The 18,211-nt window shown below is 57.9% G+C and overlaps 1 protein-coding gene across 1 annotated transcript in view; it reads right to left on the bottom strand.

The window, feature by feature from the left end:
• LOC140918371 (cytoplasmic phosphatidylinositol transfer protein 1-like) overlaps positions 1-17,339 on the bottom strand; it is a 44,247-nt gene extending 26,908 nt beyond the window's left edge. Inside the window, exons 1-2 of the mRNA XM_073362601.1 lie at positions 16,964-17,339; positions 11,094-11,296 (exon numbers count right to left, since the gene is read on the bottom strand). Of these exons, the coding sequence (XP_073218702.1) occupies positions 11,094-11,141 (48 nt within the window). The 5' untranslated portion in view covers positions 11,142-11,296; positions 16,964-17,339. The remainder of the gene's footprint in view (positions 1-11,093; positions 11,297-16,963) is intronic.
• Positions 17,340-18,211: the final 872 nt, after the last annotated feature.

Here is an 18,211-nt window from a genome sequence, read left to right as displayed (position 1 = left end):
ATAACCACGGCCTCTGCTTCTGCACTACAGGGCTGCTTCTTAGATCCTCTGTTTTTTCCTCACTCATGTCATTCACCCCCAGAGCCACCAGGGTTCACACCCCTGGTCGCCCGAACGCCACCCTTCCAGGGCCCCGTGCGTGAACCAGCATCACAGCGAGAGGAAACGGGTTCAGACCCAGCCCGTATCCCGACCTTCACTGTGGCTCAGCAGGGGCCAGTCACCCCTCATTATTGCCCCACCCCACTCATTCACCAGTTAGAGGGCAGCATATGGTGTGGAGCAGCCACTATGCACAACACTCAGGGGATGCAATCAGCACCCAGCTCCCCTCCACTGCCACAGTCTGGGGGTCAGGGTGTGGGGAGAGTGCAGCCCTGGGTTGCCATGGCAGCACCAGCCAGCTGGTAGAGGAGGCTCTGGAGTGGGGGACTGTGAGCACAGCATCATGTGGCTGACTCTGCCCTCGGCCTCCCCACCCCACCGTGAGCCCCAGCTGGCATGGCTGAGCAAAAGGCCTGGCCGCTCCATGCAAGCTGAGGGCCTAGCAGAGCTGAAGGCCTCTCTAGAGCAGGTGGGTCCCAGACCTTCCTGTCATCCCACTGAGCGTGCTCCAGCCCCAAGCAAAAGGAGGCTGCACCAAATCATGCAGGGTGCCACCGTGTGGGAGCCTGGCCCATGTTGGGGATGGCAGCACCCAGAGTTGCATGGGGGGGCAGAGGTGGACAACGGGGCCCAGCACCCAGGCTGAATACCCTCATTCAGCAAGGCAAGGAGAAACGGGGCATGGCTGTCTGCAGGAGAAGAAAGGGGTACAGCACCTCATGTTACTCAGTGGCACCCCATGTGACCTCTCAGTGGCGAGGAGGGGGGTGCATTGTGGTACATCCACCAGCCCTGCCCACTGACACATCCTGCAGACAGAGGGGGGTACAGCCCCTGGACTCCCCTACCCCCATACCTCCACAGGGGATGGCTGTGGTCCTGCAGCTGGCAAAGACCTCTGTGCCCCCAGGGACTGGGGGAGAGAAGGTATTTGCCCCTATTCTCACTTTCCAAGCAGCTCTTCAAACTCCACCACAAAACCCCCAGCCCTCCTGGGGGGAAGGAGGAGGGCAGGGGGAGGGGCCAAGTGGGACCTTTCAGAGGAACTCACTCAGCCCTCATTAGAGGCCTCTGGATTTTTTATTGTTTCCTGAGGCTGAAAAGGGTGGGGCTGAAGCTCAGCCCCCCAACTGGCTTCCCTGTCCCCTCCATGCTGGTCCTCCTGCTGCCTCAGGAATAACTGCCTGGTCTTTGTTCATATCACAGACCCCAGTGGATCCCTGCCTTGGCCCCAAATCTGTCCCAGCTGGGCACAGACAGAGAGCAGGAAGAGGGGAGGATCCTGTGTTATCCTCCCACAGCAGGAGTTGTTGCAGCCACTCATAGCCACTGAAGTCCTGGCCTCTCCTGGCAGGGGGTGCTGAAGGGAGCAGGACAGGAGCACTGGATGTAGGGGAGCTCCCAGCCGCTCCTGTCCAAGCCTCTCCCAGCAGAGGACCCTGGTAGCACAGGCTGGGGAGCAGAGCCCAGCTGTTAGTTCCCCCTACTAGGCCATGGGGCTGTACTAAGGTTCTAGCTGCCGACTCCCCGCGGCTGGCTGAGTCAGCCTCCATTGTCAGCAGCAGCTCGGCCTTCCCATCCATTACCCAGCACTGCTGCCTGTGTAAATATTAATAATGAGCACGGCACATGGAAACAGAGCTGAGCAGATAAGCTATCAGCCGAGAGCATGTCCGTTCACACCTGCCTGCCACTGCAGGAGCCTCGGCGGCACCAGGCCGGGGCTTGCTTCCCCCCGCCCCCTCCCCGAGCGGGGGAGTATAGAGTTGTTCCCTTCTGGCGGGGATCTCCCTGGAGACGCAGTCTGAGGGCGCCCTGCCAGGGTCTCAGTCAGGCTGAGGAAAAGGTACTATAGGCAGACCTGGTGAGACACCTGGGTGTTGCAAATCTAAGCCACGGTGCAGTCGTCTCTCCCATCGAGTGGTTGGGCCTTAGAGAAACTACACTCCCTTTGAACAGAGGGACTTGGGGCTTAATAGAGGCACTGGACTGGGACTCAAGAGACCTGGGTTCTATTCTCAGCTCTGCTGCTGAACTGCAGCACGACCTTGAGCAAGTAATTTCACCTCCGGGTGCCTCAATTTCCCCTCCAGCCCTTTGTCTGTTTAGCCTGTCAGGTCTCAGGCTCACAGCCCCTAGCATGAGGGGACTCTGGCCTTGCTCAGGGACTCTAGCTGCTGCTACAATACAAATAACAGTGAGTAATGAAAGCTCTACATCCACACAATGACCTTTGGGCCTGGGCTTCCTGGCTAACTCTCCAGCTCATCCAGAGAGCAACCCCTGCACTGCTGCTGTCATAGACAAACAACCAGGGCTGACTGAGAGCTCTGAGCTGGGGGATCTGTGGCTGGAACACTCCATTGTTTTCTGTTCTGACAGTCCTCTGGGCTGAGCAGGGAGCGCTGGCATTACCCATGACATGGGGCTAAGGCCCATTTCTTTTTGTAACTGGAGTCTATGCCTCTCCCCGCAATGATCTCATTTCATGCCTCAGTTGATTGCCTGCAGCCAGTGAAGAGAACACACGTTCCCTGCCCCAGGCCTCGGGATCGGAGGAGGCTGTGTGGCCTACTGGGAAGAGCATGGCGCAGAAGCTGGGATAATCCTGGGTTCCTGCGGATAATGCAACTGACTCACTTGGAGGACAAGTGCGCAAACTGATGTCTCTGGAGCTGACCCTAGGAAACCTCCCTGTGGCCCCAGACCCGTACAAGGATGATCCCAGCTCCTAGTCCAAGCTCGTCCCAGTAAGCCACACAGCCGCCTCCAATCCTGAGGCCTAGAGCAGGGAGAGCATGTTCTGTTTCTAAAGGCACGTATGGTAAGTCACTCCATCCAGCAGCCGGGGTACAGGGGAGGAGAGGAGGTTAGCACACTCAGACTCTTTCAGGCACATCCTCAGGCCTCCAGCCAGGCTAGATGGAGTCAAGGAAGCTGATAATTCTGTCCCCTCAGACTGAGTCTCAGTGTCTTAGCAAAGCCTCCCGCTCACATGGGATATTGCAAACAGTCTGGCTGGTGAAGCTCAAACAGCACCACAGAAAGGGCTAGTTTCTGCTGTGCAAACAAGAACCACTCCAAGCGGGTCAGCTTCCAAGTGCTCTTCCACTGGCTGCCTGGGCTGTTTGCTCAGCCCCATGTCAGACTTAACCTCATTTTAACCAGGATATTCTCAGGGTGTCCAGGGAGGGACGCTGCTTGCTTGGAATGCAATGGCTCCAGGCCACAATCATCCTTAATAAACAACTGTAGTACAGTATTGCCTATAGACTCCAGCTGAGATTTAGGGCTCCATTGTGCTAGGCACTGTACATACATCATGCAAGACAGTCCCTGACCCAATGAGTTTACAATCTAAACAGATAAGGGCTCAAAGGGGAAACTGAGGCACACATGTGGAAAGTGAGCTGCTCAAGGTCATACAGAAAGCCAGATCTCCCAAATCCCAGTCCCGGGCTCTAGCCACTGAACTGTACTACCAGATCCCTCCCAACTGAAACCAGGGAATGGCAGGAGTGACAGCTCCAATCACAGCAACTGGGAGCCATCTTTAGCCTATCTGTCGTTTCCCTTTATAAAGTGGAGCCGGGAGATAGTTTGCCACTTTTCAAGCACAATAAACCCTTCTGGAGGCATCTGCTGAAAAGAACACTGACTTTTTGTTCAACAAATAACATGGGAGCAGAAGAAAAATATTTGCTGATGCTTCTGCATAATAATGATTTTATTGTTCCACTGAAGATCCTATTCATCATTCTAATGGCCAGAGAGATCTTATCTCCACTTCACCTAACTGTAGATGTTCTCCAGATGCTAACATGAAATCTTCGCTCTCTTAGCACGCTAGAAATAGACAACCCTGCAGGCCCCAGAGTACATTTGGAGAAAGCCATGCTAGTGGGCATCCTGAATAAATTGCTGATGGGCCCTTTCTAATCGAGGCTACAAAGCAACCTTTGTATAGGGATGCTGTGGACCTACTGTAATTACTGGGGCTCGCCGATGGGAATTTATGCCTCTACATAAACATTAACACTCTAGTTTACTGTTGAGAGACTAGGGTGTAGCTCAGAGGACCCCGAAGCACCAGTGTTGTAAGCAGATTAGCCATGGCTCTCCATAGACATGGTTTGATATTACATCAGTGCTAAGACGGATACTTGGGAGGTCTCAGCAAGCATGGATATTTGAGATTACTATCAATATACTCAGTTTTAAAGCATGCCACTGCTGCTCCCTATATGTTACTAAGCTTATCAACAGTCTCGGTAGTTATGGGCACAGTAGCTTACTACAGATAAACTCACAGCTTTGTACCACAGACAGTGTAACTTACTATGGGTCTCCTCACAGCTTTCTGCAAGCATGGGCAGTGTGCTGTATGCTACTGCTGCTAGCCTCATGGGGAATCACTACTAGCACACGCCTACAGCAGTTAGCATGAATAAGGTCAAGATCTGCTTCTAAAAGTAGCTGCCTGTAACTATATTGTAGGTTACTAGGGGTAAATACTCGTAGCCCTTCTGGAGCTCGTATTATGCTACTGGCATAGGTACAGCTAGCTGTAAGCAATGACAATGCACAGCATTAGTCATGGAATAATTATTGACAACACTTCAGAGCTTGGATCTCCTCATCCTACAATACTGCGTGCTAAAGGAGACTAATTGCTTGAGGAGCGCATGCTGTCTTGAATTATATCCCATCAGCACATGCATTGCCGCAGACAGCTTCCCCAGATCACCTCAGGGCTCTTGTGCCACAGCTAGGAACCCTCAATCTGTTGTATTTAATCAATCACAAGCCAATTGTTGTTAGCACTAGGGAAAAGTCATAGGTTCACCTTGCAGGCTACTAAAGGCTTTTTGCCATAGCTCTAATAGCGAATTCAGATCCGGGGCTTAGGCCCCTAGGTGTCTGTACAGCGCCTAGCACAGCCTGGATCTCGGTTGTGGCCTGTAGGCGCTACAGCAGTACAAATAATATATGGATGTATGCACAGGCAGCTTTGTGCTTCTGCTGCAGTGACCCTGGCTGGCCCAAGAGAAAGCCTTGCAACCCCTATGCTCGAAAACATGGGTTTCAGTTTGGAGTGTCAATAACCAGACACAACGGAGGCAGCCTCTGATGCTGCACAGGGCCCCATTCTTCCAGAGCACCCAGAACACATGCATCCAGCCACCAGGAGGTTCCCCCTTTCACTGGTGCCAGCTGACCAGGGCAGAGATTGCATCACTCTCCCTGCCTCACTCCTGCGGAGTGGGTGGGTGCTCAGAGGCCAGGCAGTCCCACCCAAAGGAGGCTGCCCCAGCCTGAGGATGCGACCCACGGGAAAGCTGGGGGAAGCTCCACACAAGTCCCACCCACCTGAACCTGGATGTCAGAGGTGCCGAGTTCCGACGGCTGAGTGTCCACGGCTCCAGCCAAAATCAGTGGGAACTGCAGGTGCTCACCTCAGAAAATCCTGCCCAAAGGGGCCAGGCTTAGGGAGGACTTGCACTGGGCAGAGGAGCTAAACAAGTGAACACTATAAAGGCAGTCAAATCTCAGGCTTCTGGGAATAAGCTGTATGTGAATGTGTGTGTGGGGAAATGGGCCAACGCAAGCCCCCCTCTTCCCCTGCACACACACCCCTTCATGGCAATAGCATTGTCCCATCCCCTGAAAAGTAGGGGAGATGCTGGCCTAAGTAGGTTTGCTGGGATGCGTCCATCTGCCATGGCAAATCCAACATACCTATCGCTTCCCACAGCTCCAAAAACCAGCACAACCCCATAAGGACAGGAAGTGTCACCCAATGGTTACAGGAGGGGCCTGGGGAGTCAGGACTTCTGGGTTCTGTTCCAAGCTCTGCCACTCATTGAGTGAGCTTGAGCAAGCCACTGCCTGGCTCCGTGCCTCAGCTTCCCCATACATAACACAAAGGCAATGCTCTCGCGTGCCCAGGTCCCCCGAGCATTGATCGATGAGTGTTTGCAGAGCGCTTGGAGCGCCTCAGACAGGAGGGCTGACAGCAGGGCCACTATTACCGTGGGCGCCATGCAGGGCTGCTGCCCAGGGCTCTCCGCACTCAGCATCTTAACATACCTTCGGTTCAGTTTCTCAGAAGACCTGTTGATGAGGAAGTTTCCATGACGCACACTGCCACGGTAACGAAGGCCTTTTGCAGGAGGCAGGAAGCTGCCTGCCTGACACTTCCCGTGCAGGGGGAGGCCTTAAATGTAGCTGACCCTGGGCTCCCATGCTGAGCTCCGTGCCTGCTATCAAACCACAGCCTCCCCTCCGGCCGTCTTTCATACACACCAGGGCCCCTCCTGCCCACAAACTGTAGCCCTGCACGGCAGCTTGAAGCCTTTGCCCCCCCTCCACCCTACAGCTGCTGTCGCTTTGTCCTGTTGAACAGCAGGCCGACGCAGACCACGACCGCATTGCAGAGCCTGCCCGAGCTCCCCTCCTCACAACGCACTTTCTGGCCAGTTTGGAAACTAGAGATCAGCTCCTGTGGGAGAACGCAGATCTGGATGTGGAACTGGCTAGAGATTGGGGCCAGGCGCAGCTGTGCTAGAAGCTAAGTCTACCTGCACGGGGCCCACTCCAGTCACTGCCCCACTAACTCACTGCTCTCCTCTTCAACCCCGCACCCGCACCAACCCCTTCTACCTCCAGATCACTTCTCCCAGCAAATGCAGTTCTCTGCGTCCATCAACCATATGCTCCCAGCACATGCGTGCGCCTGCACTCATGCCATACAGGTCAGCCCTCAATCTGCTTGGTGAGATAGAGCCTAAGGATTGACCCAAGCAGCTGCCTTCCACTTGCATGCGCCTCTCAATCTGCTATTGGCACCAAGTCCCTTTTCCCACAGCGACTCCAGCTGCCCTCAGTAAACCTGTGCCAAATAGGTGGCACGACACCAAAGGTCGTGAATGGGGCCATGGGCAGATATGATGTGCCCATTTCTTGTACAGGAGAGCAGCATGTCTGGCTAGCACCCAGCCATGGAACATATGGTGCCAGGGAAGCTGGGATTGTTGCAGGTCTGTGGCACGAAACAGAGATGGGCCCTGTGGACAGAGTGATCTTACAATTACCCCACACAGCATATTTCATCCAAATCCATCCCAAAGCGCTTTACAACACACACATACAGGAAGAACTTCCCCTGCCACTAACATGCAGCCACCTCTGAAGTGGAACAGAGCAGCTGTTTTAACAGTGCATAGCAACCCTGCGCAAGAGTTAAAGACAGGGAGTGGGGATGAATACTGTATCCAACTGAAACTGCCGGGGGAATTTATGATTGGTAGAGTGCAATGACCCCTCGCTGGAATAGGGCCAGGGCTATGCCTCTCTCAGAGCATGCTATGGCAGAGTTTTGATGCTCACAAGTGCTCAGAACCTGAGTTTCATGTTTCTTCCAAACAGCAATGAGCCAAATTCTGCTCTCAGTTACAAGACTGTAAAACCAGAGTCACTCCATTTGACTTCATAGGCGCTACTCCAGATTTACAGTGGCATAACCAAGGGTAGATTTGGGTCCAGCAGCCCAGTGGCCCTTAACATGTACCTATCTGCATGGGTATCTCTAGCACATCCATCACTGCAGCTTCCAGGGGTCATGCTAGGGAACAGCCAGGAGCACCGGTTACTGAATCAGCAGTGCTGTTTCCCACTGCACCCTGCGGTTTTCCATCCAAGTCATGAGCCTGCCCCACTCTGCTTAGCTTTTTCCCACAGTGAAAATAACCCTACAGCAGGCTTTCGGAAATGCCGCCCGCTGGTCACTGGCCTTTTTACCTGGTGGCGCACACTTGCCACCGCACATGGAAGCCATCACATTTAGCCCCCACCGGCTCCTGCCTAGCGCTTTCGCTTCGCACACAGTAGCAGCCCCGAGTGTCAGGTCCCCTGAGAAGAGACAGTTCTACAGTCAGCATCCCACAGGCTATGGCTTACACCAGTGCTCTTAGCACAGAACAGAGGGCTCCCAAACTTCTGCATGGTGTGGGTCACATTTTAACCCTGTGCTTGTCCCCTCTCACCACCAGACCCCCTCTCCCTATCGCTCAACGCCTCTGTGACAACTCAGGATTGCTGAGCCCATTTTACAGATGGGGAAACTCAGGCAGGTGCCCACAGCCACACGGTGACTCAGTCGCAGTGCTAGGCAGATCATCTACTCCCAGCTCCATGCCTGCTAGATCCCGCAGCACTGGACCCCTCCAGCAAAGTGGGGAAAGAGCCCAGACCTCAGCAACTGCTCACTAAATGCGCATCAAGAACCGCTCGATGGCACTGCTAACAGAACTGGGATCAGAAATCCACTCTTATAGCCTAGTCCCCAGCTCAGCCCCTGGAAGCCGGGACAAATTCCCCAGGACGAGCCACACAGCAGCAGTGCAGGGAGCTCCCGAGTCTGCTGGTGTCACTGTGGAGGTTGGAACCCCACTGCCAATGGGCTGGGTTTGAGAACACTGCCCTGATACTGGAGCAGGGACTAGAGTGCGTGACTGGCTTGCGGCTGTGGGCCCGCTGGATGCTGACATGCCCAGGAGGTCCCACCCCAGGCACAGAAGGCTGCACACTCCTACCTGGCTCCCTCCTCCCCCACGTGATGCTGGAAGCCCAGAGCTCTCCCCGTTCTGCTGTGCAGACAGTTCCCACTCCCTCTGCCCCTCTCCCTGTGGACCCCCCATCCCGAGGCTGGGGAGTCTGAGACTGGCAGGGAGAAGGAGAGACACAGAGAGGGGAGGTGGGTGGGGCACTAGCGCCAGGTCTCCACCCACGCAGGGCTCCCCGCCTGGCGCCCTGGGGATCTTCCCTCCCCTACTGTCAGTTCTTGCAGCCCCAGAGCCCTGCTGCCCAGCTCATTCGCCCTCGCTCATGGCATTTTCTCCATGGCCAGACACACATCACAGGGAGGAAGCTTTGCCCCTCAGCTGGATCTGGTCAGCCCTGGCTCTAGGATGGCCCCCAGCCACCCCCACTCCTCCCCTTCCCCCGTGCTCTGAGCTGGATCCTCCCATTTGGTACAGGGGGACGAGATCCAAGCTCCTGCACCTCACAGCCCCGACTCCTTACCGTTACCCCCCGCTGCCACCCTGCCCCATCGTACCTCTCACCCCCGGCTCCCCACCTCACCCCCCACTGCCACCCTGCCCCATCATACCCCTCACCCCCGGCTCCCACCTCACCCCCCACTGCCACCCTGCCCCATCATACCCCTCACCCCCGGCTCCCCACCTCACCCCCCACTGCCACCCTGCCCCATCATACCCCTCACCCCCGGCTCCCCACCTCACCCCCCTGCTGCCACCCTGCCCCATCATACCCCTCACCCCCGGCTCCCCACCTCACCCCCCACTGCCACCCTGCCCCATCATACCCCTCACCCCCGGCTCCCCACCTCACCCCCCACTGCCACCCTGCCCCATCATACCCCTCACCCCCGGCTCCCCACCTCACCCCCCTGCTGCCACCCTGCCCCATCGTACCCCTCACCCCCGGCTCCCCACCTCACCCCCCACTGCCACCCTGCCCCATCGTACCCCTCACCCCCGGCTCCCCACCTCACCCCCCACTGCCACCCTGCCCCATCGTACCCCTCACCCCCGGCTCCCCACCTCACCCCCCGCTGCCACCCTGCCCCATCGTACCCCTCACCCCCGGCTCCCCACCTCACCCCCCACTGCCACCCTGCCCCATCATACCCCTCACCCCCGGCTCCCCACCTCACCCCCCACTGCCACCCTGCCCCATCGTACCTCTCACCCCCGGCTCCCCACCTCACCCCCCACTGCCACCCTGCCCCATCGTACCTCTCACCCCCGGCTCCCCACCTCACCCCCCACTGCCACCCTGCCCCATCGTACCCCTCACCCCCGGCTCCCCACCTCACCCCCCTGCTGCCACCTTGCCCCATCATACCCCTCACCCCCGGCTCCCCACCTCACCCCCCCGCTGCCACCCTGCCCCATCGTACCCCTCACCCCCGGCTCCCCACCTCACCCCCCACTGCCACCCTGCCCCATCATACCCCTCACCCCCGGCTCCCCACCTCACCCCCCACTGCCACCCTGCCCCATCGTACCCCTCACCCCCGGCTCCCCACCTCACCCCCCACTGCCACCCTGCCCCATCGTACCCCTCACCCCCGGCTCCCCACCTCACCCCCTGATGCCACCCTGCCCCATCATACCCCTCACCCCCGGCTCCCCACCTCACCCCCCCGCTGCCACCCTGCCCCATCGCATCCCTCACCCCATCACAGCCCCAGCTCCCCAACTCACCCACCGCTGCCTCCTACCCCATCGTACCCCTCACCCTCAGCTCCTCACCTCATCCCCCGCTGTCTCCTGCTCCATCGTACCCCTCACCCCATCCCAGATCCCCTCACATCTCCCACACACCTGCTGCAATCCTATTCTCTATTATACCCCATTAGACTCCAATTCCCCACCTTTACTGCCTGCTGCTATCCCACCCCATCATTCCTCTCTTCTCCCATTAGACCCCGTATGTCCTTTGTCCTTCCCCAACCTATTCTGCCATCACACCCCTCCTCCCGCGTCAGACCCTCATCCCCCCTCCCCATCTCTGTCCCCCCCACCTGCTCTGCCCCATCACACCCCTCCTCCCCATCAGACCCTGCTCCCCTCTCCCCACCTGCTGCTATCCCCCCCCCGTACAGTGTCTCTTCCCGACCCTGATCCGCTCCTCTGCCCCTTGCTGCTATCTGCCCCTCTATCTGCCCCACAGCAGCGCTCTGGCATGCACGGGGACAGCTATGTTGCACCCCCTCGTGCTGGGCAGTGTCGCCTGGCTCACAGGAAGGGCAGACTCCCTCGTGACTGGTGTATCTGGAGCCCCAACGTCCCTCGCAGCAAATGGAGAGTGTTCCATCGAATCCTTTAGCCGCCTGGGGTCCAGCCCACACCGCCCCTTCCACCCGCAAGTGCCCCCCAGGACAGCAGCCGAGCGCTTACCTCTTCAGTGGTGAGTGGCATGCAGATCCGATACTCCTTTATCAGCATGGTGGCCCCCTCGTGCTGCTGGGCTCAAGGTGCACAGGCAGCCCCTCTGGAAGGAAGCCGAGAGCGGGGGGCAGACGGGAGTGCTGGATCAAGTGGAAATGTCGGTGTGGAGAAAGCAGAGTGGCACCCAAGCCTCCTTCGGAGAAGGACTCATTCTGCAGGGAGACAGAACCGCCCGCCCGTGGGGAGAGGAGAGATCAGAGCAGAGCAACAGCTGGGCTCTAGTCCGTACACCCGGGAACTCTCCGATCCCTTCTTAGTCAGAGCAAAGGCTCCTCTCTCCTTCCTCCCCTGCTACCGGCACAGCTCTGCTTGTGACTTCATAAGCCGTTGCCATGGCAGTGGTTGTGAGGTCACCAAACCAGAGTGTAACAAGCTGGTATGTACCAAGGGAAGGAGCTGGAGGATCCAGGAGTTGGGCAAGGAGGGGAGGCCAGCACCCCCAGCTGCATCAGCGCCCCACATCAGCCATTCGGGGCAAGAAACAGCCACACAGGGGAGGGAGGGAGGGATTTAACCCCTTCCCTGCTGAGGGAAGGTCTGCACCTCTCAGCAGCTGCTGGTGCAGGGACAGGTGCAGCCCGAGGGGAGCAGGTGCCTCTCCCTTGGGAGTCCCTGGGCCAGTACAGCTGTGCTGTTCACAGGGGTGCAGGTTACACACGTGGCTCCAAAAACAGGATGAAGTGGCACCGCAGGGTGTAGCTAACCCCTTGGTGGGATTTAACAAGTGTGTAAACACCCAGGTGACCCACACCCTGGGCGAGGGAGAGGAGGCCACAAGGAGAGGTTGGTGTAAGTGGCTGCCTCCTCACACTCCTTGTTTTACACTCATGCTAGCTGCTGGTGCCCCTGCTCCCTCGGCCTGTGAGTGACAATGATTCACACCTTCCAGGCGCAGCCCTGGGCCTCTCTGCAGCCAATGGGAATATTGCTTTTGACTCCAATGGTACGTGCAGTCGGTCCCCACTGAACAGCCGGTCAGTGTAGGCTGCACTGCGGTGCCTCTCCTTCCCCCGGTGTCTGACCAACACTCCTGAAGTAGCTGCTGAGTTCTGAATCCACTGGGGCCATTGGGCTTCCCGCAATGTCCCCGGCCTTGCCCTGGGACCAGGCAGCCTCAGAGGCACTTAGTATTAACTGGGTATTACACACCATCACAGTGCGCAGTACTGAACAGTACACACCTAATGTCAATTACACCAGGCCAGTCCCACAGTCTTGACCTCAAGGAGTTTACAGTCCCAGAGAGATAGACCCAGTCCAAACACATGATCCCTGAGCTGCCAGGGGAGGTAGATTTCTTTAAAGGATTCTCTCCACTATCCAACTCCCTTTTCCTTCCTCTCTTCCGCTTCCATGTAAACTTACACAGCTACTGTAGCAGGTTGGCAGTGTTTGCCTAAAACAGCCTGCCCTATAAGCTCATGCTGAGCCAGCTGGCAAGGGGTTAAGTGGGCTCTGCTGACTTGTTATCCCAGGTGGCTAAAAAGGAGGTGGGAGTGGCTCTACAGGGACAGAGAACCATGAATGCGGGCTGAGCAGCCCTTAGGGAGGAACTCCAGGAGCAGCCAAGCCTATGGAGAAGGACTGATCTGAACTTTGTGCTGTCGTATGGTTAGTACCTTGGCTAACAATGCCAGGGCCCAGGATGGGGGTGAGGTTGGGCTCTACAGGGTATGTGGAATGCATCTGGGAAAGGCACTTGCTCAGTTATTTACTGGCAATTATTTGTATGCAGAATAAGTGAGTGCTATCAGCACTGAACAGCTTCCCGGGAGGTATTTAAGAGGGCTGAAGTGAGGGTGGTTAACCAGCCCAGGAGAAGCAGGAGACTCTTCCCACACTTAAGAGCCCCATGGAGGAAGGTGCAAAGAGAATGGGAGTAGAGAGCAGAAGGGGCTTTGAGGAGGGCAAGCGGAGACTGTTGCAGACAGCAGGTGAGGGAGCAGGAGAGAAGGAGAGCAGAGATACAGCCAGGAGCAGGGAGAGTCTGATGGTGCCTTGACTGAGAGGCTCAGACCTGAGGCAGCCACAGCTGATGGAGAAGTGTTTTCTGGGTGCTGCTCATACATGGGGCTGCCTGGGGAGGAGTGATCCCCATATGCACCTTGCAGGCTGTTCAGGGCACTAGCAGCCTGGGCAGCAAGGCTTGTGTGGTTTCTCGCCATTCCCCTCACCCCCACACCTAAGCAAGGGCTTGAGCTCCAACCACACCCTGTGCTGCAGATATGGGAGTTGCTGTCTCCAGTGTCCGGGAGGGCATGGTGCCAGGCGTAAATCCATGCTGCTTACTGGGCTTCCTCTGGATCGGGTTCCACTGCCCTTGCCCCCTCGGCACTCCCATGGAGAATGGGCTGGGGGGAATCCATTCTACCACTGCCACTCAGTACTGAGCTGTCCCACCTTTCCGAGGCCAATCACCCCCTTCACATAACATCCTCCCTGCGAAGCCCTCTCCCTGCTCAGCCGCCTGCTCAGCTTTCTTTTCAAGCAGTAAGAGTCGCATGTCTCCTCTTGAGACGCAAAGCTGGGAAGCGGGAGCAAGACCTCTCCCCTGGTTCTCTGTAAACCCTTCTCCATTAAGACTGGGGGGGGATGAAAACGCAGGGAGAAATGCAGGTGGCTAGGGAAGGAGCTCTGCTAGGAGAGGGAGCAGAGCTAGAACAAACCGGGGGGGGGGGGGGGGAGGAGCTGAGGAGGGAAAGGGCTGGAGGAAAATCCAGGGGCATGCTCCATGCTGCAAAAGCTGCACTTCTCCTGAGATCCCAACTGGAAGTGGAGCAGAGGACAATGAGAAGACAGGCCTCGCCGCACAGGCTTGGGCTGGATAGGGAGCTAGCCCAGATCCAGCTGCAGAGAAGTGGGCAGATGTAACTCCTACCCGAGGATGGATGGGCAGGCAGAGAGACCAGCCAGGTGGCCAGACAGACATCCTGTGTCCATTGGACTGAGAGTAGAGAAAGAGTGTATGAGCCCATATCCAGCAGACAGAATGCCCTATGCTGGTGGCAAGACAGAGAGCCCATACCCCCTGGATGGCTGGGCAGACCGACTGCTTAGGGTGACGAGGAAATCAGAGCCAGAGAAGCCCTGTCAGGTGCTCTAATGCATATTCTGCTCTCAGGGCACTATGTGCCAGCTCACTGCAGAATTAAAGAGGGCAGGTGGCGGGATGGAAGAAACAGATGCAGCATTCACCCAAGGAGGGATGCTACAGCCAGGCTGGTAAGCTCAGGGGCCTGATCTGTGAGCCTCCAGCCCGTTCACCACAATCTCAGCACAGGGACTTGGAGAGAGCACAGGGCAGGAGGGGGACACCAAGCAAGAGGAGATCAGGTCCCTTCAGCTTATGATTTGGATTGTGGTAGAGGGCCCAGCCGCAGTGAGCTAAGCACTATACACACTTCTAGCAAAGACCTGGCCCCTGCCCTACAGAGACAACAGGGGGACACCACAAACAGATGGGGGAAGCAGAAGGGACCAGTGAGACAAAACCAGGCAAGAGTGAGACAAAACATGTTTTCATGCTATGGCAGTGCTATGTCCCCAAGAGAGGCTGAGGAGGCCAATTGTTTCACCTCCAGTAAACACTTATTGATTGGTGAGCTGCTTTCAGTGGAGATGCTGATCTCAGCTCCTCTGAGGAAACTGACTCCTGTGGAGTGGCTCTGGATTTCCTCCAGTGTAAATGGGAGCCGAACCTGACCCTTTGAAAGAGCTGTGGATTTGTCCCAGCACCACATGCACCGGACTGATCCGGCAGCATTTGTTCACGTGACAGCCCCATCGGCTTTGGTAGGACCTCTGACATGGGCATGGTGAGCAGCATTGGGACTCCAGTTTGGAAAATCAATTAGTATATTACACAGGGATGCTTATTAAGCATTCACAGACTTGTAATAACAACCTTATCAGCCATGCCATAATAATCTTATCAGATCCATGGTAAATTTTATTAGATGTGCTCTATCTAGCTAATGGAAACATTTAAATGCCATGCCCCAGCCATGCAACAACACATCTGGAGGTGGAGTGGGGGACAGAGGGAGTACATTGTGGATTACGGAAATAATTAGTTGGGAAGAGACAGACCAGAACCAAACGCAAATGGGGTATTGGGATCTGCTGGAGCCAACCCACAAGGCTTGTTTGGGGGACGGGAACTGAGTAAGGCAGACCCGTCCCATGTTCCTTTGCCCAGCCCTTAGTACCATAGGAATAGAGTGAGTGGGGACTCCATTCTGTTTGGGTTCTCGCTCCCTGTCCATCATTGTGGCCTTTGATCAGCAGTGTGAGAGATGTCAATTCTATGGCAATTCATTCTGTTGTTTGTGAAACACCCTGTCTGGTGCCCCCTGAGTAATAAAACCATCTGGCTGAGCCCAGCTCCCTGGGACAGGACAGAGCCTCTCCCATCTGATAAATTGACACTATACTTTGTCTTCACCCAAAGGCCAATTTATTTATAACGCAGCTGCTAATCCCCAGCAAATACTGGTTTTGTAGTAAATGTGTCACTAAGGTAACCTCCAAGCTGCCCAGTTAAACCTACCGCAAACAGGGATTCTCCTTGTCGGGCTCCAGGCCCGCCCTGTGCTGGGGGAAGGTGCCAGGTCCTCAGGCGCCGTGAGCCCTGAGCTCTGCTTTGCCTTTTCTTTGTTTGCCAGCCCCCCTGGCCAGGAGAACAGCTCCCGGGCCCGGCACACGGAGCTCGCAGACAAAGAAATCCCCCGACCCCGGGCCCTAGGGCTCGGCCAGCCATCACATGCCCGGGACCCGGAGATCAGGTGCTGCGGGCGGATAGGTTACCTATTAATGACGCCGTTTTCACTGAGGCTTGACCTGGGGATGGCTGCCCTGCCCAGCGGCTAGCGCCGGAGGCCGAAACTCACCAGAGAAAGCGGAGTCCCGCGGCGCCTCGCCCCACCCGCTCCCGCCCAGGTCCGCACTTGCCCGGGCCCAGCACTGACGCGGGGGCCCGAGGCGATGGGATGGGCGCCCGAAGAGGGAATCCGCGCTCGCGGCCCCGCACGGCAGGGCAGAAACTTTACAGAGCCACAGCTCGGCTGGCAAGGAGATGTCTGCCTCCCCCCCTCCCTTCCGTGCCCCCCGTGCTCCCTTCCCTGCCCCCAGCGCCCCCTCCTCCCTCCCTCCCGTGCCCCCAGCGCCCCCTCCCTGACCCTCCTCCCTCCCTCCCTCCCGTGCCCCCAGCGCCCCCTCCCTGCCCCCCTCCTCCCTCCCTCCCGTGCCCCCAGCGCCCCCTCCTCCCTCCCTCCCGTGCCCCCAGCGCCCCCTCCCTGACCCTCCTCCCTCCCTCCCGTGCCCCCAGCGCCCCCTCCCTGCCCCCCTCCTCCCTCCCTCCCGTGCCCCCAGCGCCCCCTCCCTGACCCTCCTCCCTCCCTCCCTCCCTCCCGTGCCCCCAGCGCCCCCTCCCTGACCCTCCTCCCTCCCTCCCTCCCGTGCCCCCAGCGCCCCCTCCCTGCCCCCCTCCTCCCTCCCTCCCGTGCCCCCAGCGCCCCCTCCCTGCCCCCCTCCTCCCTCCCTCCCTCCCGTGCCCCCAGCGCCCCCTCCCTGACCCTCCTCCTCCCTTCCGTGCCCCCCGTGCTCCCTTCCCTGCCCCCAGCGCCCCCTCCCTGCCCCCTCCCCCCTCCCTCCCGTGCCCCCAGCACCCCCTCCCCCCTCCCTCCCGTGCCCCCAGCACCCCCTCCTTGCCCCATCCTCCCTCCCGTAACCCCAGAGCCCCCTCGCCCTTCCCCATCCTCCCACACGTGGTTCCTCTGCCCCCCCGCGCGTTCTCCATCCTCCCCCCGCCCTCAGCTCACCCGGACCCGGAGCGGCGGGATTCTCCTTCACATCTGTCGGCCCCCGCGGCGGCCGCTCACGGGAGTTTGCCTCCAACTCCCGAGCCCCGCTAGGCCGAGGGACCCGCCGCCTCGTCCCCCGCCAGCAGCCGGGCTGCCTGCGCCCCAGGAGGGCCGGGAGCCAGCGATCCGCGCTGCCCACGCCGCTGCCCCTGGGCTGCGAGTGCGGCTCCCTCACTCCGGTGCCGCCGCTCGCCGCATCCTGCTGCCGAGCCCTGGCTCACGCCGACCCCTAGGGGAAAGCATCTGTCAGCGCAGGCGGCCCGGCCGGCCCTGCCCCGGGGGGGGCGTGCGGAGCGTGGAAATACCTGCCCGCCGCCAGGGAGCCAGCCGGGGCAGCGCAGCGAGAGAAACCTTACCCGCAACCACCGCGAGCGGAGCCAGCCGGAGCCCATCCGCCGCTGTGACTGGCTCGGCCAGGGGGCGGGGTGCCTGGCTCCGGCTGGCTGTGGGACTTGGAGAGAGAGAAGGGAGGTTCCCGCCTGTTTGCCCAGGAGAGGGGCATCGCCAGGTTAAACTCGGACCCTGACATTTGCAAAGCAGCCTGCCGAGCTTGCTCAAGCCTTGGGTCCTGCAGCCAGATTAAAGCCCGCGGCACTGTCAGGGGCGCTGCTTGGTACCTCTGCAAATATTTAGGCCTTTTTGAGGTGCCTAAATATGGGTTTGGGAGGCTAACTTTAGGCACCTTTGCAAATGTTATCCCAAATCTTTAAACACTGCCCCCCCCCACACCACTCAACCCACCTCAATTCAGCAAAACCTTACAGGCAGTCTCTTCCCTTTTCTTAGCCCGCTGAAGTCATTGTCCTGTTTGCACAGCCTAAAGCTAAGCCCATGAGTAAGGCCTTGCAGGATCTGGGCCTGGCAGCTGGGTTACCAACACTATTATAGATTAACCAATTTATCTGAGCATAAGCTTTCCTGAGCTACAGCTCACTTCATCGGATGCTGTAGCTCACGAAAGCTTATGCTCAAATAAATTGGTTAGTCTCTAAGTTGCCACAAGTACTCCTTTTCTTTTTGCGAATACAGACTAACATGGCTGTTACTCTGAAACCTATTATAGATTAGTCAGTCTGAAATCCTGCCTTATACAGCTCCCCACCGCTGGAGCAAGGCTGCTGCTCCAAGAAGCATGCCCACTAGATAAGACCTAAACATGGCCCTTCTTGACAGAACAAGAAGCAATGGTCTCAAGTTGCAGTGGGG

The sequence above is a fragment of the Lepidochelys kempii genome, chromosome 10 (assembly GCF_965140265.1).
Source record: "Lepidochelys kempii isolate rLepKem1 chromosome 10, rLepKem1.hap2, whole genome shotgun sequence".
Classification (NCBI taxonomy): Eukaryota; Metazoa; Chordata; order Testudines; family Cheloniidae; genus Lepidochelys; species Lepidochelys kempii.
This window is presented reverse-complemented; position numbering and strand designations above follow the sequence as displayed.